Source organism: Dreissena polymorpha, chromosome 5 (assembly GCF_020536995.1).
Source record: "Dreissena polymorpha isolate Duluth1 chromosome 5, UMN_Dpol_1.0, whole genome shotgun sequence".
In the NCBI taxonomy this organism is placed as follows: domain Eukaryota; kingdom Metazoa; phylum Mollusca; class Bivalvia; order Myida; family Dreissenidae; genus Dreissena; species Dreissena polymorpha.
In genome coordinates this window covers 38,121,056-38,149,027 of record NC_068359.1, presented here as the reverse complement: position 1 = coordinate 38,149,027, position 27,972 = coordinate 38,121,056, and the positions used below count along the sequence as shown (strand labels likewise).

General features: G+C 36.4%; 3 protein-coding genes across 5 annotated transcripts in view; 2 read left to right on the top strand and 1 right to left on the bottom strand.

Annotated features, from left to right (window-relative positions):
• The window catches only part of LOC127881652 (adiponectin receptor protein 1-like), a 503,063-nt gene that overhangs the window by 429,864 nt on the left and 45,227 nt on the right, over positions 1-27,972 (top strand). The window lies entirely within an intron of this gene.
• LOC127881642 (G-patch domain and KOW motifs-containing protein-like) lies at positions 1,403-22,534 on the bottom strand. Its single transcript, XM_052429726.1, has 11 exons — positions 22,358-22,534; positions 14,581-14,723; positions 12,894-13,033; positions 9,829-9,932; positions 9,174-9,372; positions 8,527-8,659; positions 6,809-7,058; positions 5,549-5,681; positions 4,623-4,692; positions 2,459-2,544; positions 1,403-1,932 (listed from the first exon to the last, which is right to left on the bottom strand). Exons 1-11 carry the CDS (start codon positions 22,495-22,497, stop codon positions 1,792-1,794), a joined length of 1,539 nt encoding a protein of 512 aa, XP_052285686.1. The 5' UTR covers positions 22,498-22,534; the 3' UTR covers positions 1,403-1,791.
• LOC127881630 (myotubularin-related protein 14-like) overlaps positions 25,852-27,972 on the top strand; it is a 42,350-nt gene continuing 40,229 nt past the window's right edge. The window contains exon 1 of one of the 2 annotated variants that reach the window (XM_052429703.1): positions 25,852-26,026. In XM_052429703.1, coding sequence (XP_052285663.1) covers positions 25,928-26,026 — 99 coding nt within the window. In that variant the 5' untranslated portion in view covers positions 25,852-25,927. Of the gene's footprint in view, positions 26,027-27,653; positions 27,829-27,972 lie in introns of those variants that run through there. The other variant, XM_052429702.1, reaches the window with a different exon arrangement.

The following is a 27,972-nucleotide window of genomic DNA, read 5'->3' as shown; positions in this document are numbered from 1 at the left end:
ATTTAATGCCTTTGCATCTTAATTTCTGTCCATGGATAATTTGCCTAAAAACTTTTGGAGTACAAGTACTATTTCTCAATTAATTGTAAATGTTCAATGCACATATATAAAATCCACACATGTTTCTCATTTAAAATATATATATTGTTTAAATTTCAGTGTTAATTTGAAAAATTGTAAGAATATTGTATAAATGTACCATCCATTATCATTTTCTTGTACTGAATTTTTGGCAGCAAGATTTATCACCCACATTTTTATTCAAATGTAAAATGTTTATGTATTTTTGTAATTATGATTACTTCATGAATATTTTGTGTTTTAATTTAAATATGTTTATCAAATGTTCTGGTGTTTTGCATTGAACACACATGATTTCATGCATGTACATCTATACATGTATATTTTATTTATTTAGTTTTTGAACAGCTACACATTTTGTGGACAGTCTTGTCTTCTTTATTAATTTTGGTACACTCATTTCAAGGAAAAACAAGTATAGCAACTGCAAAGTAAACTTCACAGGGTCTTTAAATATACTTCTTAACTCGGCTCGATTCATTCCAGCACAATCAATAAAAACATTACAACATCATTCCAAACTATGAAAACACAGTTCAAACATGTGGTGTGATATTGTTTTGCGAGTCATTTCACGATGTTAATTTACAATGTATCTCTATAGTACAAACATGAAGTATTATAAGTGTTTGGTCTTCATTGATGTTATCAGTGCATTGGTAAATCATACACTGTTTAGTTTAAAAATTGATGGTAATGATGTTTTTGTTTTATTGTTCAACAAAAAGTTTTTCCATTACATGTATGTATCAATTAAATGATGAATGGCATCAAATCCCTCTTTCTTTGCACAAGTGATGTAACTCTTACGCATCGTAATTTCTGACCGTGGGTTATTCACCTACTAACTATAAGCTACAAGTAATCTTTCTCAATTAATTGTAAATGCACACATTGTATCTCACTTAAAATAATTGTATTGTTTAAATTTCAGTATTAAATTCAAAATAATAGCCATATTGTAAACATGTAATAAAATTTTCTTATACTGATTTGGCAGCAAGATTTATCACTCAAATTGTTATTCAAATATAAAATGTTTATGTATTTAATTATGTTTTCTTAATGTATATTTTGTTTTAATTTGAAGTGTATATCAAATGTTCTGGTATTATGCATAAAACACAAATAATTGCATGCATGTACATCTATACATGTAGATTTTATGTATTTAGTTTTTGAACAGCAACACATTTTGTGGACAGTCTTGTCTTCTTTATTAATTTTGGTACACTCATTTTAATGAAAAATCAAGTATAGCAAAGTAAACTGCACTGAGTCTTAAATATACTTTCTTTCTCAGCTCAATTCATTTCAGCACAATCAATAAAAACATCACAACAGAATTCCAAACAATGTTTAATGTGATATTGTTTTGTGCGTCATGCCACTATATAAATGTACAATGTATTTCTATAGTACAAACTTGAAGTATTAAACAATGAATGGTAATGATGTTGTTATATCATACAAGAAATAGTGCTTCCCTTAAATGTATGTATCCATTAAATGATGCATGGAATCAAATCACTCTTTATTTGCACCAGTGATTTAATCCTTTTAGCAATATTGCAGTGCATTTAAAGGAATTTTCAAGAACTTAACATATGTTTAATTTTTATTTAAACACACTCATCAGTTTAAATAAGTACAATTCAGAAGGTATGGTATGCTGTGCCCAACTTATATTTAACATTCATTTTAAATGAGTTAGAAGTCAAATTCTTCATTTATGTCCCCTACAAATTCACATATAGAGTCGTAATCAATCTGAAGCACTTTGTCTCTATCGCTAAGTAGCTGTAACATGGCTGAATACTTCTTCTTGTCTCTCTCCAGTACATGAGCAATCTGTATAGAGAAGAAAGTGGGAAAATTTACAATTGCTGAATGAAATGGCATTGGGATAATTTAAGGAGACCTATAAGATTATCAGTTGTCTGCTAACATAAAAGTGGCAACGAAATGATAATCAAACTGTTCCCATCTTTATGAGGTTGATTACAAAAAATACTGGTTCATGTACTTACAAAGCAGTTTATGAAGACCCAAAATTAATATTTATACAATCTGACATTTTTTGATACATTAAACTAATTTTTTTCAGAAAATTAATATTCTTACATTCTGTTCGGTTTTTTAATACAATAACAGTTTACTGCATTCAAAAGTGGAAATCAGCATTTGTCAAGAATGGTTAAGAGGGGAAGCTTATGAGGTTTCACCCTATTTAAATGTCAACAAAATACTTCAGCTTACACAGTAACAGCTAGCAAGCTGGAATATACATGCATTTAATTTCAGAGAACTATAGCTGTCTCTACCATGTTGGAATTAACAAGTAGTAATCATTTAAGAAAAATTTAACTGTCCTTACCTGGCCCCTGTATTTCCCTGACACTATGGACACGTAGGCAGAGTCTGACTTTGGTACAACCGTCTCAAGCATGGTCTGAGAGATATCTGAAATACACCCAGCTAAATACATATACAAGTATGGCTTAAGAAAGTAATTAAATTAAAAAATAATGGATTAAGCACTAATGAAACAAGAGCACCGCATAACGGGTGCCATGCTCGGCTGCGAAAGCTTGTCAGATTATTTATTTTAGAGGTCACAGTGACCTTGACCTTTGACCTAGTGACCCAACAAGAGATGTGTTTGTCAGAAACACAATGCCCCCTACTGCGCCACTTTGAAATAAAATTTATATTTATCATTTGGCAGGTATAGACATCATCTCCCTTTAACGCTTTATTACTTCCCTTGGATTTTGTCCAATCCAACCGGGGGGGGGGGGGGCGGGGGGTCTGTAGACAGTCAAAAATGACCAAGTCAGACATTACTGACAACCAAGGCCTGTGGTTTATCAAAAAGATCATAGCCAGAGTTCATCATGTGTGTATGGACACAAGTCCAGTGGTATTTAATGAAAACTAGCATTCACAAATTAGAACAGGTAAGAAATGATAATTATATCAAGAGATGTGTTCGTCAAAAACACAATGCCCCTTATTGCGCCGCTTTGAAATAAAATTGCTATTTATCATTTGGCAGGTAAAGAAATCATCTCGTTTAAAGCTTATTACTTCCCTTGAATTTTGTCTAATCCAAGGGGGGGGGGGTCTCACGGTCAATTATGACCATGTCAGACATCACTGACAACCAAGGCCTGTGGTTTAAAAGAGATCATAGCCAGAGTTTTTTTTTTCTTTTTCATAGCCAGAGTTTTTTTTTTTCTTCTTCATAGCCAGAGTTGATCATGTATCTATGGACATAAGTCCACAGATATGTAATGAACATCAAAGAAATTATAATTATATCATTTAAAAAAAAACTTTTACAAATCAATAATTTGAGTTATAAATAATCAAAATAATAAATCTGTACAGTAACTGTAAAAAGAACTTCAATTCTTGGTTAGGAAATATATAATATGAGATTTATAATTACATAAATTACTTCCCTTGAAAATAATTGTCTCTAACAAATCTCTATTTTTAGTAGCAAATAATTAAAAGCCACTACCGTGACTGTGACTGACCACTCAAATGTGCAGCTCCATGAGATACACATGCATGCCAAATGTATAAAGTGGCTATGTTCAATATTGAATAATTATCTCCCTTTTTAAAGCTTATTACTTCCCTTAAATTTGTATTTTTTACCGTAGACCGTAAAGGATGACCTTGAACTTGACCTTTCACCACAATGTGTTTGTCAGAAACACAATGCCGCCTACTGCGCCGCTTTGATTTATGTAACAAAAATATATACGTGGGCAGGTCAGATAACTATGTCCATTTAAAGCTTATTACTTCCCTTGACTTTGTTTTTTCGACCCTAGACCTTGAAGGATGATGTTCACCTTGAAATTTTACCACTCAAAATGTGCAGCTCCATGAGATACACATGCATGCCACATATCAAGGTGCTATCTTCAATATTTAAAAAGTTATGGCCAATGTTAAGGTTTTAGCAAGAAGCCTACGGCGGACGGCGAGCTGGCTATGACAATAGCTCGGGTTTTCTCCGAAAAAAGCCTCGCTAAAAATTATTCAAGTTCACATTTGTTGTTATGATTATGCTGTTGTTGATTGCTTATTGCTTAAATACAAATCAATTTAGTCACGCATTTTCTTCTCAAATTAATTTAATTGTTTACTATTGAAAATCAAAAGTTAAAACCAATTATGATTTCACAATGAAACAAGAGCAACGCTTGGCTGCGGGTGCCGTTTTGAATAAATGAAAGTTTGTCAAAAGTTTTATATTAGAGGTCACAGTGACCTTGACCTTTGAACTAGTGACCAAAAATGGGTGTGGAGTGTAGAACTCATCAAGGTGCAGCTACATATGAAGTTTCAAAGTTGTAGGTGGAAGCATTTAGATTTTAGAGCCAATGTTAAGGTTTTAGCACGGCAGACGACTAGCTGGCTATGACAATACCTCGGGGTTTTCTCCGAAAACAGCCAAGCTAATAAAAAACACCCACTGCATTTAGATAATACTAAACAATGCATCATTTATACTCATTTACCTTCTAATATTTTCCCATCTTCAGTTTTACAAACACAGTGATCTTTGTCAAAAACATCAACTATAACAACCTGAAATGTAAAAAAAAAAACACTGTATCATGAGATTTAAAGCCTAAAAACAGTATTGTAAACAGTGCAAAAAAATATATATGAAAATAATCACAAGTATACTTGTCATGAAGCACCCAACATCTGAATACAGCATTGCAGCAAAACTCAATCCACTTTACAACCACTATTCGTAAAACAGGCATTCTTTCCAACATAATTGTAAACCATATTCAGAGGTTTCACTGCCGATTGCCATTGTCGCAAATTGCAACAAATTTTCAAAAGTGGCTACATTTTTTCAGAGTGGCGCAATTTCATAACTGACACTATTATTGTAGTCTGTGATAATCTTTATAGCAAAAAATCTGGCCTGGTACATTACTGAAGCATATGAAGTCAACATATTGCGTACAAACAAGCCCTAGTTTAATATGATATTAAACTGAAATTTTCAAGAGCTATTACTTTTTAGACTGTTAGTCAATGTATCCTGACAATGAACTTGGTTGAGATATGAACCTCCAACATTGATGAAGATCCACAAAGACTTAGTACAGAATGGACTTGATACAGGAAAACTCCTAATAACACAGGAATACAAATAAAGCTGTCATGGTTAAAATCCTTCACAAACCACATACCATATCAACCATAATTATTTATCATTGGTGGATAAAATGGGTCAGCATTGTTCGTACCGATGGATTTGAGCAATTTTTTTACAAAGTTGTGGAGATTTAGGTTACAACTATTTAGTATAAGGTGCTTTAGGATTGGGAACATACCAGCAGATTACTGAACACACAAGGGCTGTAATAAATAGGCTGATACTTCACATATCATGATAGCTCAATATATATTGTAGATCCCTCACCTTTACATTGAAATATTTCCCTTTCTTGTATTTCTCATCTACGAGTCGAGCCCTGAGGTTTGGTCGAACCCACAACAACTGAGATCTCTCATTGTTACTAGAGCTGTGTCCATTTCTGTGACTTGATGCAGGTCTGAAATGGAACATGATATGCCTATAAAGACTTACAGTCTTGGCATGAAAAACTCTAATTTATCATTCAAGAATATTGTTTCATGATTACATGATTATTATATAATAAGGTTGTGGAAGAAAACAATAGTACAGAGAAAAAGTTAAATTGACACACAGATATGTCAATCAGAACACAAAAATGTTCACGTAAAGATTCCACAAAGTCTATTTCTCTTTTTTTACCTTCGACCTTAAATTGAGAACTTGACCTTCATCCCAGGGGCTTGATTAGAGTGAGTGCCACTCAGTAAGCTTGTAACTTCTCAAAAGTTATTTCAAAATCCTTAATTTGCTAAACACTATGTTTTGACCTTTGACCTTTATTTATCATGTCGACCATCCACCTAGTGACCTGCTTCTTGTGCATGACACTCTGTCTCATCACTTTTGCTGATCACTTTCACAAATTTATTTGAAAATCCATTGATCTGGACAAAGTTATGCTTTAGTCAGTGTTAAATAATAAATTCCTAAATTTTACCTTGCGATCTTCATCTTGCTTATAGGTACCTGCTTTTGGTGTTCAACAATACATCTCATGTTGATTTCTTTTTAACATTTATTATAAATCCATGAATTCGACATTTCGTCTTGAAATGTGAGTTTGACCTTGTCCCTAAGGATATGGTTATTAGGCAGGAGACTCTGTCCTATCATTCTGATCACTTCTTCAAAGAATGTTTAAATCCATCCACGCTGGAAAGTATCCAGAACAAATTTCATAAATTGGACCTATGACTTTAATGTGAGACCATGAAGTTGGACCTACACATCTGGTTCTTGCACATGACATTTCATTATAATGATCACTTACATGTATGGCAAGTTTTATTGAAATCTATCGATGCTGTGGACGATCCCTAAATTTGACCTTTAACCTTGAAATTGTAAGCTTGAATTCGGACCAAATAACCTGGTTTTTTAATGTAGCTTTTTGGCTCATCAGGTTGATCACGTTTGCCGACTGATATGAAAATCTGTCCATGATAGACGGTTTTTAATTGTTAAAAAGAATAAAATATGTTATCATACTTATTATTAAACAAAAACTTCAAAAGCATATCAAATCAATAAAAGCTCCTTTACCTATCATCTTCATATTTCCTTTTCTTGCTAGAACTTGACGATGACCCCTCTCTTTCCCGTTCTCGTTCTCTGTGCTTGTCTTTCTTTCGGTCATGTTTATCCCGTGACCTCTCGTCCCGATCTCTTGAGTCTCGGCCCTCTCTCGTACCCTTGTCTCTTCTAGTCGTATCCTCGTGACTACTGCTCTCCCTGGTCTCTTTCTCTTTCTTCAGCTCATCTTTTTCTTTATATCTGTCAGCGGCGCCTTTGTCTGGACATACAGTAAAACCTCTCAAAACAACCACCTCGTTATTACGACCAATTTGCTAAGACAACCACTATTTTTCAGTCCTGAATTTTTATTTCTACATTTTAATGATCGTTACACTCACTCATCTGACCAACTTGCTTATGGGTTAAAGTTAATTGACTACCTTTGATATGTAAAATGGTGCTTATAATTCTTATTTTGACTTGTGTTTATTGGTAACTTCAACTCATTGTTCAAAAGAATTATTAATTATTCTTGATATCGCTACATATACATCAAACCACAACACCCAATCAAGTAAGGTATGAAAATTACTGGTTGTTAGGCGGGTGACAATTTAGAAGAATTTCATTGATTGGTACTGATTAAAGTGGTTGTAATAGCGGATAGTGGGTTGGTCGGATCAGTGACTGTAACGACCATTGAAATATAGAAGGAACAAGGGACAAAATTGTCACAAAACCAGGTTTTCAATTTGAAAAAAAAGTCTGATAAAGGGAGACAAGTCAAACTGAACTGATTGTTTATAATTAACCCCCTTTGTTTCAAAATAAATCTATTTTTAGTCGTGGCGACCTTGACCTTGGAGATATTGACGTAATTCTTTTGTGCGACACACCGTCCAATGATGGTGAACAAATGTGCCAAATGATTTTAAAATCTCACAATGAATGACATAGTTATGGCCCGGACAAGCTCATTTATGGCCATTTTTGACCTTTGAACTCAGTGTGACATTGACCTTGGAGATTTCGACGTAATTCTTTCGTGCGACACACCGTCCAATGATGGTGAACAAATGTGCCATATGATTTTAAAATCTCACAATGAATGACATAGTTATGGCCCAGACAAGCTAATTTATGGCCATTTTTGACCTTTGAACTCAATGTGTTACCTTGACCTTGGAGATATCAACGTAATTTTTTCGCGCGACACACCGTCTAATGATGGTGAACAAATGTGCCAAATTATTTTTAAAATCTCACAATGAACGACAAAGTTATGGACCGGACAAGCTTGTTCCATCCGCCCGCCAGCCAGCCCACCGACATTCGCTAATCTAATAACCATTTTTTTCCTTCGGAAAACCTGGTTAAAAATTTGGAACTGAAAAATGGTGGTCATCTTTGGAAGTTGGTGGTAATTACGAGGTGGTCGATCAGAGAGTTTTTACTGTAATTAGCACTGCCGATGTATAATTACAGTACAATTCACTTATATATGATATGCAGTCTGTACAGGCCAACCAGGGACGACATTATTCGCATAAACTTGATTTTTGCTAAGAAAAGACATCCTTAACACAAAAAATACCATAAAATCATTAAGTGTTTTCCCTGATTAGCCCACACTAATCTGGGACGAAACATTAAGCACATGCAGAAAGTCCTGTTTTCCCAGTGTATGGCTAAGACACATGTCATTTTAAAACCACAACAGTTTCCATGTGCATCAGACTGCTTACTGATGTATTTGGAGTATTTCTGGTAATCCTCAGCAGAGACCAGTTTTGTGTTGTACTGACTGACTGACACCAGTTTGCCACTGATAGTGAGCTTGATCATCAGTCTCGCATTGTCCTCATCCATTCCCTCGATCTGAAAACAAACAACAAAGTGTCCTTGAATTGATTAATACCCCCATTCAAACGCTGCATTGAGCAATATGTAGCAGAGTTATTCACAAAAAAGTCCCCAAAAACTTGGATCCAGGGTGTGCGTAAAGTAATCGGAAGGAAGTTTTATCAATGAAAATTGGTCTCAAAGTAAGGCCAGCTTTGACCAAAGGGCATTATTTGTACAAAGTTCATAAAATACAATTTTACAATTACTAGTTTGTGACAATGATAATGTCAGTTATAAAGGATGAAACAGAATCAAAACATTTTATATAGATGTACCAAAATTATCAAATACTTAATTCTAATGCCACTTAATTCCTTGAATCAGTGGTTGGAGCAGAATGACCATACAGATATCATGAACAATACTATACATGTGTTAAAACTCACAATCCTAGATTTTACACTCACGTGCTCTACCAAATTAGCCAGCTGGCCCTAATAAAATTTATCAAACCACCCAATCAACTGCAACACACTTCAATACATACCACCCCATATAAATCTTTGTTGGGCCCACTCTCCACCAGGCAATAGGCCCCTTTTTTCAGCCTGAGTTCGGCACTGTCTTCCCCATTGTTCTTGCTGTCTGACCCCTGTTTGGACTTATTAAGATCCTGAGCCTGCCCCCTGTCAGCCCCAAGGCCCATGCCCTTGGGCCTAAGCACTGCCTCAACTGGCTTCACAGCTCTGAAGAAAGAAATATGTATGGGTATTAAGATAGGACATTGCTTATATTTTTATGAAATTATGTCTTACGTCTTATGAAATTAACATTTTAGTACAAGTATTTAAGTGAATATAATCACAGATATGACAGGCATTCTATTGCTCAAGGGTATGTACTTAACTGTATACCAGACAGATATCAATATATTGATAGTTTTGTAGATATACAAGATCTCATTCTTCATTCCAGAAAGGTATTTTTTAAATTTGCACTGTGTATCTTTTTTTAAATAAATAAAACCTTTAAGAATATTACCAACATTAAAACACAACGTTTGTCTATGAAATAAAGCATCATGTTATTTATGTTAAAAAACACTGTCTCAACAAGGAACAAGAATTGGGCTTTCATTACAATCAAGTTAAAATAATTATGTTTTACCGACCATTTAATGCCACAATCCCACCAGCCCTTACTTGTTGTTTCTGCCGATGCCCTCCCCTTCCTTCCACCCCATTCCTTTCAGCATGGCCAAACCAAATGCCTCGATAGGGATCTCTTCGTAGTCAGTGTCAGCAGGCTGGAAAAATACATACTGGATTGTTACTTCATCTGCGTACAAGGATTTTGAAAGATTTTGAAAATCAGGAGTCAAACGGATCCTGATGGAAATTTTCTGGGGTACAAATAATTTTTCAGTGTTCAAAATACTGAAGTCCTGAGTTATTTTGTTTCTGCATGTTTGCTAAATACGCTGAATATGTTGTTTGAATATACTTAAATGCAATACTATGCAAACAGCTCAAATAAAATGAGCCGCACTCTGTGACAAGGGGGTTTAATGCATGTTCTTATAAAGTGTCGTCCCAGATTAACCTGTGCAGTCCACAAAGGCTAATAAGGGACCACACTTTCCACATAAACCTGATTTTCGCTAAACTTTCTTGAAACAAAAAATATCATAAAAGCAGAAAGTTTCGTCCCTGATTAGCCTGTGTAGACTGCACAGGCTAATCTGGGACGGCATTTTACGCACATGCATTTAACCCCCTTTTCACATAGCAAGGCCCAAATATATTTGAGATTCCAGCAGCCTGGTCTGGATTGAATGAAAATGATGCAAAAAAGATAACTTAAAGGAGTACCAATTGAGAAAATTCAAAAAGAATCTGCTTCAATTAAAATCCCTGACATAGAACTATATTTTGATACAACAAGAGCTGTCACCATAGGATGACATATGCCCCCTATAAAGGCTTTGATAGAAGTTATGGGCATTTTGTGCTTAACCTAAACGCAGATTTCTTAACCTAAACGCGGACCCTAAGTTCAAGGTCAAGGTCACAGGGGTAAAAAATTGTGTGCGGATGGAAAGGCCTTGTACATATACACATGCATACCAAATATGAAGGTTATATCTGAAGTGATATAGAAGTTATGAGCATTTTTTTAAACATAAATAGTGTTTTATCCAGGCCGTTTTGGCGTGGCGCCATGCCCTTTTTTGCAGCGCCACACTGCCCCCTTTCAAAGCCATTTAGCGCCACGCTGCCCTTTCCAAAGGCCGCTGCCCTGTCCTTTCATGAGCACCCGCTGTTTTCCGCCCTACGGTATGCTTGATCATAAGCTTTAATCAAATATTGATAACATCTTAATTTCCGCTTGACCAAACTTCTAAGCCGACTGTATCTGAGTATTGCCCAAAGGCAGCGATGATTACCGCGGTTGTGAATTAGTCATGCGTGAATAACCCTGTGTCAATATCAATCGATAATGTCAGTGGCTTTGTTGTTACAAGCACACTTATCGGCCCGTAATGTGTACTCCTCCACGATAAAATCGTGGAAAGTTAATCCAGAGACTTGTAATGAAAACCTAGATGTTATCCTCGTGGAAATTGTGCATTTCATGCATAATTCAGTTATATCAAAACATTTATTTTAATGCGTAATTAAATTTGGGAAAAAAAAGTTGTATCTTGATCGTTATCGTCTTTCAGAAAATATTGAAAATTATTGAAAAATTTCTGAAACGTGTACTAATTAAACAAATATTAAGGCCGACATATACGATTTTACGTTGCTATGCATACCTGTCCCTTACATCATTTTAACAAGATGGCGGACTAAACAGAAAATAAATTGTTACTATCGGCAAAAATGGCAAATAACGATCAAATTTACGATGGAGATCATACATTTAGATGGGATTAATGAAATGCCTGTGATAATCAACGATACACAAAACGTTTTAGATGCCAACAACATATTTATTAGTAATCTACTCAGTGAATGTATGTCACGGAAACAAGTGTTTGCAAATCGTTACTCAGTAGCGTTCAGTTTACTTGCAAATTTAAAAATCTGACAATATTATAATTAGAAAACGGGATAAGACAAACATGGTTTCACTTATATGTTAGTGGATCTGTTAATAATCAGATTCATGTGCATATATTGTTTTATTATGTTTGTCGTGCTGTACAGTTTACTGAAACAGCATTGAACTTGCAAGGTAAATATATTAATATTAATTAAAGTAAATTAAATACATAAATTACCATTAAATGTGCTTGTTTATATATTTTGTTTTTCCCACACCTGCCTCTGATTAAATGTTTCGCCTAAAACCAGGTATTCACAGAACGTTTTTGCCCTTTTTTGCCTAAACTGCACATTAAAATGCCCTTTTTGAAAGGATACGCCATGCCCCTTTGCCCTCCTGGAAAAAACACTAATAAATGCAGATTTCGAAACCTAAACACAGACCCTAAATTGAAGGTCAAGGTCACCGGGGTAAAAATCTGTGTGCGTATGGAAAGGCCTTGCCCATATACACATGCATACCAAATATGAAGGTTATATCTCAAGGGACATAGAAGCTTTGAGCATTTGTCGAAACCTAAACGCAGATTTTGAAACCTAAACGCGGACCCTAAGTTCAAGGTCAAGGTCACAGGGGTTAAATTTTGTTTGCGTATGGAAAGGCCTTGTCCATATACACATGCATACCAAATATGAAGGTTAAATCTCTAGGGACATAGAAGTTATGAGCATTTTTTGAAACCTAAACGCAGATTTCGAAACGTAAACGCTGACCCTAAGTTCAAGGTCAAGGTCACAGGGGTAAACATTTTTGTGCATATGGAAAGACCTTGTCCATATACACATGTATACCAAATATGAAGGTTATATCTCAAGGGACATAGAAGATATGAGCATTTTTCGAAACCTAAACGCAAAGTGTGACGGACAGACGTACGGACGGACAGTGCGATCACTATACGCCTTCCTTCGGGTGCATAAAAATGAAAATGTTGTTTTTAATATAAAGAATAGTCAGGGTTCAACCTATTATAAATATTTGTTAATCTTATTTTGAACCTCGAGTATATCTTATGTTTTTGTAAATAATCAACAACATGTCTTCTTTCTCATGTTCTTGACACAAAATAAACTTCAAATCCCAATTTATAAGCAGTGTGCTAAACATTTGTATCACACCACAAAAATAGCTCTCATTTTAAACAACTCATCCATACCTCGTCGGGTCGCAGAGACACATCCAGCTGGTCGTCTGTCTCAAAACCCTCAGGCACCTTGTTCTGCATCAGCAATGGGATCTCCAGGCCTGTGTCCACTGTTCCCCGGCTGTCCCAGCTCTCCTTCTGTTTCTCAGCATCTGCAAGACATGTCATTTATAAAAGTATCTTGTCAATCTCCGCCCAGAGCTTTGACGGGAACCAGCATTGCTGGATCAAATCCCTGCCTTCATAACCAACCACGTAATGATAGCATAGCCACGTGGTACAATAATTTAACCTTCATTATTTTTGCTTTTTGTAATTTAGTGTTTTTTTTTATGAACCTAAACTTATACACTTTTTTCAAAATGTAAAAGAAAATGATACTACTTTTCATAATATAATACTTAAACAATACAATAAAATCCTATCAAATCTGGTGGGATTTTCTTATGATGGCAGAGATTGTATGTCAGAGCAAGGAACAACAACTCTGCGTGAAGATTGGTATCTTGTATGAAGCTTAACATGTTTTGATTATTTATGTACCGGGTATCTGGATTTATGCTGATTTTTACAGTATATCAGTCATATCATGGCAGTCAGTTACCAAAGTCACACTGTTCCTGGGTAAGCTGGATTACGAATATCAAGGACACATACTTATGCTAGTAAATGACAAATGCCCTACTAAAATCAGGGGTAGGGGAGAATGCAAATAGACAAACAGTAATTACTGTAATTCCATGATAGATTTCCAATCAATTTAAGAGGCTGGGCCATGATTCGAATCCAGCTGCCATCCTCAGATTTGCATTTGCAGTTTTACCAACTGATCTAGTCAGACTGGCAAGTAATTAAAATGTAACTTTTAATTATTCTTGTATACTGACCAATACAAATTATTTCAAGTTCAAATGTGTAGGAATGAAACCACAATAGCATTATTAAACAAGATTTGGGAAATATTTGAGTAACTGAGGACTATATTGACCCATTGGTGCAAAAAAGGTACAACGTGCCATTTAATTTCAATGTCACATGGTACCTTTTTTTGCACCAAAGGGGTGATAAATTACTATTAAGAACATGAAGGGATTTCTTTTTCAATCTTTTATTGGGTGGTAAGTAAATTACTATAATATTCTTCTTCGCCTAGAGCGAGTATTACCAGTATAATGGAAGTTATTTCAGAATGACATTAATGCACAGATAACATTTTAGGCTTTAGGCAGATAAATATAAATGAGCTGTGCTCTGTGAAAAGGGGGTTTTATGCATGTGTGTAAAGTGTGGTCCCAGATTAGCCTGTGTAGTCTGCACAGGCTAATCTGGGACGACACATTCAACCTAAACTGAATTGTTGCTATGCAGATACTTTCTTTAAACAGAAAATATCATAAAAAGGGAAAGTTTCGTCCCTGTTTAGCCTGTGCAGACTGCACGGGTTAATCTGGGACGACACTTTCTGCACAGGCATTAAACCCACTTTTCACAGAGCATGGCCCAAATATATTATGAATAGACCAAAGCTCTGAAGTACATTAATGTATATTCAAACTGTATCCTGCAACAGAAGCATAACTTGAACTGTGTTTTACTTATCTGTCTGCTTAATTTATCAATGTTATGCTCAGCTAAAGAATGAGACATCTGTTCAAAAGTATTCCCAAAATAGTAACACATGGTAACTTAAGTTTCAAACCTTTGAGAAGTTCCTGTACAGCTTGGGACTCTAGGCCATCATTTGATTTATTGTGTTTACTATTGTCTAGCTGTTTGGTCTTCCAGTTGTTGGTTTTAATAAGAGGTATTATTATTTCCTTCTTTTCTTGTTTTGGTTTGGTGCTGGAATACAACAGATCAGTATTATAATCAGCTTTGAACATTTTTCTTGGAAATAATTTAATTTGGGATTCTAGCCATGCAAAATGGTGGTACCCAAAGCAGTAAATTTCTATTAACAGTTGTTTTTACAGTTACATGTAGTAGAGTTATCACTTTTAGTATGTGCTTTAAATACAAACCTTCTTCACAAACAATGAAAATTTTGAAAATCAAACATTTCTCAAAACTACTGAAAAATACATAATGGAAATATTGTGCACTTATAAAGTTAACATAGAATGAAAGTCGTAGACTGTATATCTAGCCTTCTCATTTGCATATTTTAATTGGGCTGCTACTGTTTCCAGTCACTGAGTGACGTGTTTTTCCATTCAAAGGCTCTATACTGCATTATTACCTAACTTCCAAACTGGAGCTTGAGCTTTGTGACAAATGTGATCAATACATCTTGATTTCTGATATCTATTGTATTGTGTATTTTTATATATTGTACTTGACAAAAGAAATAAATATGTTTAAACTAATACATCCCGTAATTATCCTCACAGCTTGAAGTTTCAATTAAATCAAGATCAAAATCAGGAGGTAGTTTGCTACCTAATCTTTAACATTTGATGGGAACTGAGCTATGCCCATGGCAAATATCTCAGAAATTTAAGGGTCACTGGGGTTGAAAAGTGTCTGGCACAATTGCATTTCATGGTGAAAATCTCTGTTTACAGCCCAAGTTGTTTAGTTAAGTTTAAACCCATTTGTTTTAGCTTGATTGCATAGAGAGCCTATGGATTATTTGAAACGCTCTCAAGTCCGTTTCCTAGGACTAGAACCAGTACTTGGTGTCTATGGGGGAAATTGAAAAAATGCTCCCACAGTGGGGATTGAACCCATGACCTCCCGATCGTTAGGTGGACACCATATCCACTCCACCACTGAAACAAGATTGGCCAACTTCAAGAGGTTAGGAATTAGTTCACTATCAAACTTCATTAGCAAGTGCCTCAATGTGAAGAGAGAATTTCGAGGATGCAAATTAATAGTGAAGAGTTTTCAATTAAAAACACATACACAAATTCTCTAATACATACATTATTAAATATACCCAAGAGTAAGTTTTGATTTCTGGATAGTACAGGATACATACCTGTTCCAACTCTATCCATTACTCAATAATCCAATATAATTACGAGGTCTATTTTCAAAACCAATATATGGACAAAATTTCCGATGTTTTTAATATTTTTTTAAACACAATTTCCCCCATTAGGCCACGACTTTTTTATTTATTGGTTTAGATATTTTTTTGGAACATGGTCCATCGGGCGGTCGAAAAAAAAAATTGGAATTTTTTAATACTTATAACATCAAAACAAAGACAACATACATTTTATAATCTTAACACAGAGACATCATATCAAATTATGCAAAGAAACACATCTATATCTTCAAATGAAATGAGTCCTAAAAGCACCTTTTGTAACATCAGGCAATTTTAATCACACCATTACATGACATGCGTTCCTCTCCCATTAAAACAAAAACTTCGCTTAATTTCTGTTATTCGGTGCGCACCAGTACCTAATGCAATGCCCGTTGCATAAATATTATATACAATAGTCTTACATAAATTATTTGTTTGCTCTTACTCGACTTATATGATCGTCCATGAAAAAAAAATCCAGGTAGATTGATCCCGGCGGCGTCGCGGAAATGTTTGTTTAAGTTGTTGTTGTCATGCAAACTCGTTGATTTTCAACGCAAAACCTCTCATTTAAACCAGAGACCTATACAAACATTGTGACGCGTATTCATTTAATCATATTTTTCAAATTAGCTTTTGCTTTATTTTGATAATTTAATCCAAAGTTTAATGTTAGCAAGTGTTTTTACTGGAATTGTCAACAAAGAATCAGTGTAAGTCTTCCGAAAATTTGCAGTCGGTGTGAAATGACAGTTTGATGTCATCAAAGGAAAGCTACATGTACTTCTTGTCTGAAAGCAATAAAGCGACAAATTTCTCGCCGACAAATATGACTTCCTTTGTCTAGCAATCAACATGCCAAACCAACTGTGTGTTTGTTTCTCAATGGCAATCCTCCCATTTAATAATAGCACGTGCATAGCTCCGCCTTCGAATCTTTTGCGAATCTTTTGCAGAGAACGGAGGTGAAGTTTAACGGTTATTTGAGCAAGTTATTTGATCACTTTTCGTACTTTGAACCTTCCTATCACAAGAGTTACTGTTCGTTAATCCGTGACGTATATTCGGTCCTTGCAAGGTTTTCTCCCATAAATAGTATAACGCTGTAAATTTTGAAAAAGAAAAGCGACAAGAAATCCAGTTTTGTTTTACTTATGGGATTGAAATCAGCTAAAGCCCAAGTCTCACTATTGCCGGTAGAGCCCTGGTCCATCCCGGTTTGCTTAAGCCGGTAGACTGGAGAGAACCGGGATGATTCCCAGAAAATTTAATGCGATCACACTATTTCCCGGAGCCAACCCACTCGAAGCCGGTCAACAGCCCAGCATAGTCCCAGTCAACCCCAGACTGGCTATGGTTTATCCAGGTGAAGCTCTCGCAGAGCCCCAGTTCTCACTGGTAATGCCCTGGTGAAAGCCGGCAGCGTCCCCCCAGAGCCTCGGTATACCGTAACTCTGCCGGCACTCACGGGGGCTATACCGGCATCAGACCCAGGCAGAGCTACGGAAACGCCCCAGTTTAACCCCTGGTCGTCGCCGGTAATGCCCGGCGGAGCCCCGGTGAATGCAGGTGGCGTCCCGGCAGAGCGCCCGTTTACTTATGTATCATAGCCATACCGGAACTATGCCGGCATTCACCTGGGCGTTGCAGTAGCTCTGCCAGGGTCTGTATGGACCTGGTGGATCTACGGAACCGTTCTGGTTGTACCTGGTGCCATCCGGTTGTTCCAATCCCAGTGCCAAGCCGTTTGTTGCTGGTCCTACCCGGTTTATCCCAGAGGTATCAAACATTTAATACTTTCTCGATGGAGACCCATTTGTCCCCGGTTCATCCCAGTGGCGCCCTGGTTCATCCCGGGGAGCCCCAGTTTATCCCGGGGAGCCCCAGTTCATCCCGGTGGAGCCCTGATTCATCCCGGTAGTGAGACTGGGCCTTAACTAGTCTTACTTTTAAGACGCGCAAAGAATTTAGAGATACTTTTTATACGGATAAAATTCTTTGGAACGTCTTATCTGGGAAAAGTCAAAAATGTGTTGGAAACCAGAAAGTTTAAATTTTCATCGATTTGCGTAAAATTGCAAAAATAACATTACCCACTCATTCAGTTTTAGTTCAGAAGTCCATTTTTACCTCAAATATCGTCGAATTGAAGTTGGAAAGGCATAAATTCTTCAGTTAAACTTCTGCTTAAATCGCAAACCAATCACTACCTGTAGCCATCTCATGAAACTGATTTGAATATGAACCAATCAGAAGATGGCATTACAGTGTAACTTGTACGCATAATTTTATTTAACATGAGCTTTTAACACCGACTTTTACCTGAGCTTTTAACACCGACTTTTACCTAACTAGATCTAGTATGCTAATCTTTGTCGATTTAATAATCGTATGTTCAAAACAGATATGGTGCAGTTTCTATTCACTGTTCTAAGTTTCAGCAAGTTTTTTATGCATGTCTTTTTCGCACCTCTGTCTGTGTTGTTTTATTTACTTACATCCTACGTTACATAGGAGGACGGTATAATGTACGATCTGTATCAAAATTATTTGTGTACAGTATAAAAATAAAAGATGTAATTTATTTCAGAACTTTTTAATTGTCAATTTAGAAAAAAAAACAATGCTAAATTAATCCAGAAAAGTATAACATAGGTTTACTATGTAACGCTCTGCACCACAACAGACGAACGCAAACTGTATTTTACGCTGTTTATTCTCCCACTTTTAACCAGATGCTTTACATCGAGGTCAAGTTATCGATTTATATCTACACAGCGAGCGAATCGAGAGATATTGAAAAATTGAATAGTGGTTGGATTTAAATTGATCAGGCGTGCAAAATTCAAAGTGTCATTACATAATTTCTACACAACATTATCGAGTAATGAATTATCTACACATATATGTAAGTATTATTGCAATCCGTTGATATTAAGTGTCTTATATCGGGGCTTGAATGTTGCGCACAAAATCCTTGCGCAACAATAAAGACAAAGAACAAAAAAAAGTCCCACCATTAATTTTGTCTTTCCCCCTTTGTACGCTCCAAATATTACCCATATAAAAAGTAGCTTAATATTTAAGAGCGTCAAAAATTTGGACTAGGCCTTAACACGCAGGTAAAGTTTTCATAATGTGAATAGAACACAACTTTAAAGTGTTTTTAAACAAATATTTCTATCTATCTATCTCATAGTACTGCCTCACGCCTCTCGCGAGTATTATGGGCAGGGTGCGCGTTGGCTGTTAGTAAAGTAAAAGAGTAAAAGCTGAGAAAGATATCTTTCAGCAAATTAAGAATTGGTACAATAATAAGGATAGTGTTGTTAGGTTGTTAGGAGATTTAAAAGTCATATAGTATACAAGGGATAAAAATGGATAAAAGCAATTCCCATGAGTTTAGTGGCTAAGTTGGGCTACTGCCTGCTTGAAGCTCTCAAGGTCAGGCAGCATTGCGACGGGGTGGGGTAACCTGTTCCACAATACTGTGGTGTGGGGGAAGAAAGAGTACTTAAAGTAATCATAACCTGTATGGACTTGACGAAGACTGAGGGGATGCATGTGTCTGTTTAACCTGGTTGGGACTTCAAGATAAGATGGGAGGGATATGGTCACAAGATGGTGGTAGACTTTGTAGAAAAGGACGAGTTTGGCATCTATGCGTCTGTTCTCAAGGGTGCGCCAGTTGAGTGTATTTTGCAGTTGTGTGACACTGGTGTAATGGGAGTAGTCATTTTTTACCCATCTGACTGCTCGCCGCTGAATCATTTCTATGTTGTGTTTGTTGACCTGAGTGTGTGGTGACCATACGGGGGAAGCATATTCAAGTTGGGGACGTACTAGTGTTTGATAGGATAGTGATTTGACCTTTTCATGTTTTGTCTTGATGTTACGTTTGAGGAGACCTAATGTTTTGTTTGCATTTGTTGTGATCCTGGAGATATGTGTGTTCCAACTTAAATCATGGCAAATGTCAACACCAAGGTATTTTGCGTCCTTAACTGGGGATAGGATTTGACCATGAAGCTTGTATTGGTGCGCAATGGGCTTACGATTCCGTGTGACATGGAGAACCTGACACTTGCCAGGGTTAAACTCCATGTCCCATAGCTCTTCCCATTTCTCTAGTTTACTGAGATCGTCTTGTAACCTCGACAGTCCGCCTCGGATGTCACTGTTAGATAGATGGCAGTGTCATCAGCAAAGAGGGGAACTTGGGATGTAACAAGGGAAGGGAGGTCATTTATGTATAGTAGGAAAAGGAGGGGGCCAAGGACAGATCCCTGAGGCACTCCAGAGGTAACTGGGACTTGGTCAGACTTAGTACCATCTACTACGACTGGTTGGGATCTGCCGATTAGGAAGGACTGGATCCAGGATATGGTCTGGTCAGAAGCACCATGTATCTTAAGTTTTTGCAGTAATTTGAGGTGATTGACTTTGTCGAAGGCTTTAGTAAAGTCTAGTAGGATTAGGTCTGTCTGTTTACCTGATGCAAGAGTTTTCGCTAAGTCATCCACTAACTCTACAAGCTGAGTCTCACAGGACCGCCTATCGCGAAACCCGTGTTGCAGCTCATAGAGTATGCTGTGTTTGGAAAGGTGTGTGGATAGGCTAGATGCGATAATGTGTTCTAGTAGTTTGCATAGGACACATGTGAGTGATATGGGCCTATAGTTTGCTGGGTCGCTAGTGTTACCTTTTTTAAATTGAGGAGAGACGTTTGCCTTCGTCCAATCTCATGGGAGTTGACCAGAGTCTAAGGACTTTTGGAAAATCAGTGACACTAGGTCAATGATCTCATGCCGGAGTTCCTTGAGGACAATGGGTTTGATCATATCTGGGCCAGCAGCCTTATCTACTTTAAGGTTTTGAAGTAATTTCAAGACTCCTTTGGGGTCTATTTCTATCTTGGGCATGGTGGGGTACGGTGAATTTCCTAGGGTATTTCTGCATAGTTGGGATAGAGACAGAGGGGAGACTCCTGAGAAAACAGATTGGAATTGCCGGTTTAATATATTGGCTTTACCAAGGCTGTCTGAGATAAGGTTTCCGCTTGTCTGACATTTGAGTGGAGAAACACCTTGAGCGTCTTGTTTTGCATTCTTTATGATGGAATACAACTTTTTAGTGTTTAATTTGCTGGAGTGAGTGTCTGCATGTTGTATATCTAGGATGTCTTCAATGTATAGTTCGTATGACCTTTTTATTTTGGATTGAATGAGGTGTTTGATGGTTATGAATTTCCTAATGTAGCAGCGATTTTCCTCCTTCTTTATAAAGTACCGGTAAACGGTACTTTCCCAATCGAACGAAAATTCCCAAATTCCCAAAACGGTACTTTCCCAATCGAGCGAAAATTCCCAAATTCCCAATCGGCATCTGGAAAAATCCCAATCAGTGTCCGAATTTTTTCTCAAAACGATAGAAAGTTTCGTAAAAAAACCAACTTTCGGCAAGCGAACAAAGAAAATCGTATAGTTGTGTGTAACCACGCGCTCGATTAATTTCGGGTTTTATTATTCAGCGCATTCAATCAATAGAGTTGTTACTGTTTCCGGTTCTTTTGCCAGGCAGCCAGCGTACTGTTTTACGTCGGTTTGTAACCTTATCGTAGTTTGAAATGAGTCATAATAGCAAATATTATGCCAAAAAACCAATCGGAACAATCTATCACAGGACACATTGACAGCAATAATGATGCTGTGCAGGGAGGGATGCAAGCAACTGAGTGATGATCAAACATCAAAGATTGTTGAAATTTTCACAAAAATGAAAGAGAGAGACATTGCTTTAAAAGAGATTAAAACAACTAGTAATTGATTTGGTGTGTTTTTTATAATATTTTGTTATTTATATAAACTTTATAACTTAATGGTCATTAAGGCATGCCTGCAAATGATTATTTAAATGGGTATGTTCAATTAAGTATGAACTGTATGATGTATTCAATAAGACCCAAACTTCACGACGCGATTTTCCCAATTTCAGGATTTCACGACTCGATTTTTCCCAATTTTGAGGTTTTCACGACTCAATTTTTCCCAATCGGACCGGTACGGGTACTTTTCCCAATTGGACAAGGAAAATCGCTGTGTAGGGGTTTTGACCTTTGTGTTTTTTGACCTTTTGGTAAAGGGAGTCCCTTTTTCTGATTAATCTTTTTATGTCTTGGGTAACCCAGGGGAGAAGTCTTTTAAGTTTTGGGGCATAATTTTTTGATAGGGACAAATTTTGAGATACCTGCCTGGATATGGGCCTTAAATTGGTTCCAGAGTTCATCCACTGATTTCATCATGAAAAAAGGTTTGTATACAACAAAACATTAAAAAAATAAGAGCCTATTTATTTGATAATATGATTATAGGTGCTACCTATTAAAAGTGCACTACTTATATCGCGAAAATGTGTGACACATTTTTTTGAACATTACCTTTGAACTTCTCTGTCCTCAAGTGATGTAATAAATTCTGTTTCATTTGTTTCCTGCTCTGATATTGAATTTGTTAAAGTTTTCTTTTCAGATTTCTTTGAGAATCCGAAAGATATGGACGTTTTCCCCTCTTCTGACATTTTGATTCCGAAACGTAAACAATACAATTCATTCAAGTCCAATCGGTCAACTGGTCGCATCGGACAATTAAACCATTATCGTTTCAGTATTTGATATACGATTTTGAACACTAAAGTAATCCAAACAATTAAGATAACGAAAATATGTAAATACTGGATGAAACAAATCAACCCATTCATTTTATATGATTTTAATAAAGCCGATACTCAACTTGTAAATGTGCAATATCAAAGACCTATAAAATACACAATTTATAAATGTATTTTATAGATCTTTAGCAATATGCAGTTTTATGAAAATCCTCCTTGTAGAAGTTAATGTATTTCAGACGATGACCAAACTGTTTTTTTATGTTGTACTTTCCATGATAAAGATTGATAAATTTCTTGTTAGCAATGATTAGTATGTTATTGGGGCTTCCCCAATAACGGTGTGTAGAAATACCAAAATCCCCGTAATAAATAATATTGGGGATTTCTGGGGATTTCGGTAATTACGGGGATTTCGGTATTTCTACACCCCCTTTGAATAATATCACTTTTGTAATAACAGGGTGAATGTCCGCTACCTCGCATCGGAAATTGTGTTTAACGACCAAAACCCATGTTTGCAAGTTTGTGGCATATACAATATAAAGAAGTAAAACTCCAGCTGCTGGAGCAGTATTGAATTTTCATTAAAAACAATTAGTTGGTCCTTTATTTAAGGCAAGTGACCGATTGCCCAAACAGTACAAAACAGCACAATACAGCACAATACAAACCAACATAAACACAAAATATGAATAAAGCTGGGGTAACCGCCTTGGAACGGTCAATGCAAAGCATATACAAGTGAAAATAATGTTTTGTTAAAATTTTCTCATGAAACATCAAGTATAACTGATACAACAATGACAAATAGTAATGTTGTGTGCATCAATACTCACGCAAGGTTTATATCGTGTTTTACGACCCGAAAGACTCGTTATAGATGGCTTATTTTATCATTCATCTAATAACTTGCATGGTAATACTACACACATGATAATAGCTCTTTAGCAGGGTAATGTGCTATGGACAATAGCAAAATATCACCAAAATCACCGAAGTATATGCATATTTATTTTATACTTTCCGGTGGTTTATAGAGAAATATCAGTGAATTAAAACTGATAATTTCACTGTTTCAAACAATGAAAATTATCAGTGAGAATTATCGATAATTTTCACTGTTTATGTTAAATGACGTCATTTTTTGGACGAAATGACGTCATTTTCCCAACGTAATTCTTTAGTTAAACTCTTTAACAATGTATATAAACTGTGAAAAAAAGCATAAAATAAAAAGAAAATTTGTTGGGTTCGGTGGATTATCGATTTTAATTCACTCGTGATCATATAAAATGTATATTTTCACTCGTGGCTGCGCCACTCGTGAAAATATTATTTTCTATGATCACTCGTGAATTAAAATCGATAATCCACCGAATCCAACAAATATCCTCTATGTAATCCACCTTGGTGTTAGCTTGTCGAGGTATTCAAATCGCTTTGTGTCTTCTAGGCAAGATATAGATTGAACTCGGGTCATCTGCGCGATATGTGTGGCTGTCGGTAAGTGGAATGATTGGTACACGCGGTTCTCAAATAGGCGACCTAGGTTCATTCCCGTTCCCGGAAGCATGTGAGTTTGTTTGGTGGTAACCATACCGGACAGGTTTGTCCCAGGGTACATCGGCTTTCCCCACAAGGCAAGACTTCTACAAAATTGAAACTTTTTAGTAACAATTACATAGCTGGAAATTTCAGCTATAATTCAAATTTCGTCATAAATTTCGCGGGTCTAGAACTATATCAATAATATGACAGTACTTAAACGCTTCGTTTTAAAACATTGTGCAGCCTCAGACACGGAAGAACCTCATAAACTTGTAATACACGCATTCCGAGCGATAAGCACACATACGAGTGATAAGCAGGATGTACAGTTAGCGCATTCGTTGGTACACGCACTTCTAAACTTGGCGACGAGAGTTCATTCCCCGTTTGCGGGGCATGTGAGTATGTGAGTGTTTATGCTGGTCACTGTACCGAATAGCTAGCATTTCCTCCAGGTTCTCCGCACCCCCACAGCTATAATTCAAATTTCGTCATAAATTTCGCGGGTCTAGAACTAGTATATCAATAATATGACAGTACTTAAACGCTTCGTTTTAAAACATTGTGCAGCCTCAGACACGGAAGAACCTCATAAACTTGTAATACACGCATTCCGAGCGATAAGCACACATACGAGTGATAAGCAGGATGTCCAGTTAGCGCATTCGTTGGTACACGCACTTTTAAACTTGGCGACGAGAGTTCATTCCCCGTTTGCGGGGCATGTGAGTATGTGAGTGTTTATGCTGGCCACTGTACCGAATAGCTGGCATTTCCTCCAGGTTCTCCGCACCCCCACCCACCCCCACATCCCACAACACAATGCAACAACAAACTTCAATATCTTTCAGTAAAAACTAATAGCTGGAAACTGCAGCTATATTTTTACTATTCATTCCAACTTTCTCGAGTTTAGTAATTAACTAACATATGAATGCTGGGACACACTCCTGGTTCTCAATTAATTCAGCGTCATGCGCAGAAGAATTTCATAAACTGCGAAACACTTACACTCTAACTGCGTTTATAACTTACTGCGTTTTTAACTTTAAATAACTTCACCTTATAATTATGATAAATCTATCATACTTTTATCTTTCTCACTTTTAACACTTTATCTGGCACTGACTGCGCACCTGTCAATAATACCCGCAAGGGGAGTTAGACAGACAGACAGACAGACAGACAGACACAGGCAGCCAGACAGGTAGGCAGGCAGGCAGGCATGCAGGCAGGCAGACAGAAAGAAAGACAGACAGACAGACAGACAGACAGACAGACAGACAGACAGACAGACAGACAGACAGACAGACAGACAGACAGACAGACAGACAGACAGACAGACAGACAGACAGACAGACAGACAGACAGACAGACAGACAGACAGACAGACAGACAGACAGACATAGACTAGCCCAATAGCATGACTGTTGAAAGTGACGTTAACTCACTTAACATTTTTTGTAATCTCCACGCAGAGTTGTCATTCGAAGCTCTCACATAGAAATATATCCAAATCTTTTTTGTTTAATCATATACTATGCAAACTAAGACCATTTTCTTTTTTAATTTGAAAATAGTGTATACGTTTAGGTTCATAATACAAAAATTTTAATTTAATTAATAATCAAATTCCACTCCAATCTCTGTGCAGATGTTGGTAATTTGCTGATATGCCGTTTTTGTATGTGACCATAACGATCCACAGGACATGTGACTTTGTTTACACGGAAGAGAAACGCAGACTACAATTTCGGCTAACAATTATCTATGAATTATAATAACTACAATGAAAGAAGAATCTACCGACGTTGTGGTTAAGGATGAAATTCATAATCTCATTGAAGTGTTTTCAAAAAAATCGTACAAAGTTACTGGAGACACGAAGGTAAGTTCATCGTTATTCCGGATCTGATCATGTGAAACTTCATCATCATGATCATGTTTTCATGCCATTTTATTTCGAATGTTGTGCATTCTTCGCCCTGTTAAACAATAAATCATTTGCTTTGGACAAAAATTGAAAGATATCAAATAGGGTAACAAACTCAAATATGTCAGACTAGTGTAGTCTCCATGAAAAGGCAAAAACTATAGCCTCTAAAGACTAAACCTGTAAGTTTGTGCACCTAAAACTTAAAAGGCATATCTTTCATTAAAAATCATTAGACAATAACTAAACTTGATATGTACTTTATGATTTATATTGTGTTTAACAAATAGTGAGTGAAATATGTTGTTTGTCAAATAATAATAATGGAGTTACAGATTTTTTTCAGCACTGTCTGCGCCTCCGGGAAACGGAGGCATTCCCAAAGCAAACGAACCCGTTCCCAATCGAATTTTGATTGAATTTTTCCTAATTCCAAAAAATTTTTTTTTTCCCAAAATCGTAAAAAGTAAACATAATTTTTATCGAAAGAGTGACTTCCCTTCATTCGCGGCGCAATAAAGCCTTTAGTGACACAGATTTTTTGTTGTATTTGCCGGATGAATTTACTCTCAGCGATGAAGCTCCAACTGTTCCGTATTATACAAGAGTAAATAGAGCCGCACAATACACATTCTAAACCATATCTGTAGACGCTTATTTTCAATCATGGCTTCGCACAATAGTAAATATTACATTTAAAAAAACACAATAAATAGACACTAAAGGATGTGTAACGATGTCATCGATGTTTTCGAAATGCTCAGAATCTTCCGAAATTACTGCCGTGAGTAACCCTGAACAGACAGGCTCTGACGATACACAGCAAAATGTAACAGCAACAGAAGTAATGCCAGGGCCGTCAATCACAAAATCGTCAACTGAATGCTCAGAGCCTTGTAAGAAAGTTGTACATGTAGTTCAATCGTCATTTAATACATTTAAGTATGAAATGAAATACCCATGGCTCTATTTTAGCTCGGCCAAAAATGTTGCTGTAACTTGTGTTTGGGCAGTGTTTGTTTTGCATGTTTTTATTTAAAGAAAATTGTTAAACCACAGACTTATTTAAGCATGATTAATTCATTTTTTTTCCCAAAAATGAGCCGTTTCACGAAACAAAAATTCCCAAAATGGGCAATTTTGTCGATAAAAAATTCTCAATTTGGTCAGACTCCTTTTCCCAAAGTAGGCAGAAAACCCCCTGAGTTACGTACCTTTAAACATTCATGTACATGGGACAAAAATTCCACTCGTCCACTCGTATTGACGAGTGAAATCTTGAAAGGACGAGTGGATTTCCCTAAAGCGCTCGTCCTACACTTAACATTTTTTGTAATCTCCACGCAGAGTTGTCATTCGAAGCTCTCACATAGAAATATATCCAAATCTTTTTTGTTTAATCATATACTATGCAAACTAAGACCATTTTCTTTTTTAATTTGAAAATAGTGTATACGTTTAGGTTCATAATACAAAAATTTTAATTTAATTAATAATCAAATTCCACTCCAATCTCTGTGCAGATGTTGGTAATTTGCTGATATGCCGTTTTTGTATGTGACCATAACGATCCACAGGACATGTGACTTTGTTTACACGGAAGAGAAACGCAGACTACAATTTCGGCTAACAATTATCTATGAATTATAATAACTACAATGAAAGAAGAATCTACCGACGTTGTGGTTAAGGATGAAATTCATAATCTCATTGAAGTGTTTTCAAAAAAATCGTACAAAGTTACTGGAGACACGAAGGTAAGTTCATCGTTATTCCGGATCTGATCATGTGAAACTTCATCATCATGATCATGTTTTCATGCCATTTTATTTCGAATGTTGTGCATTCTTCGCCCTGTTAAACAATAAATCATTTGCTTTGGACAAAAATTGAAAGATATC

What these genes read in the sequence shown, in the direction of transcription:
- LOC127881642 (XM_052429726.1), bottom strand. Translation starts at nt 22,497, where the DNA reads ATGTCAGAAGAGGGGAAAACGTCCATATCTTTCGGATTCTCAAAGAAA. An exon ending in GAGGACAGAGAAGTTCAAAG is followed by an intron (nt 14,724 to 22,357) that starts GTAATGTTCAAA and finishes GTTGTATTCCAG; the next exon opens with CACCAAACCAAAACAAGAAA. An exon ending in GGCATCGGCAGAAACAACAA is followed by an intron (nt 9,373 to 9,828) that starts GTAAGGGCTGGT and finishes TTCTTTCTTCAG; the next exon opens with AGCTGTGAAGCCAGTTGAGG.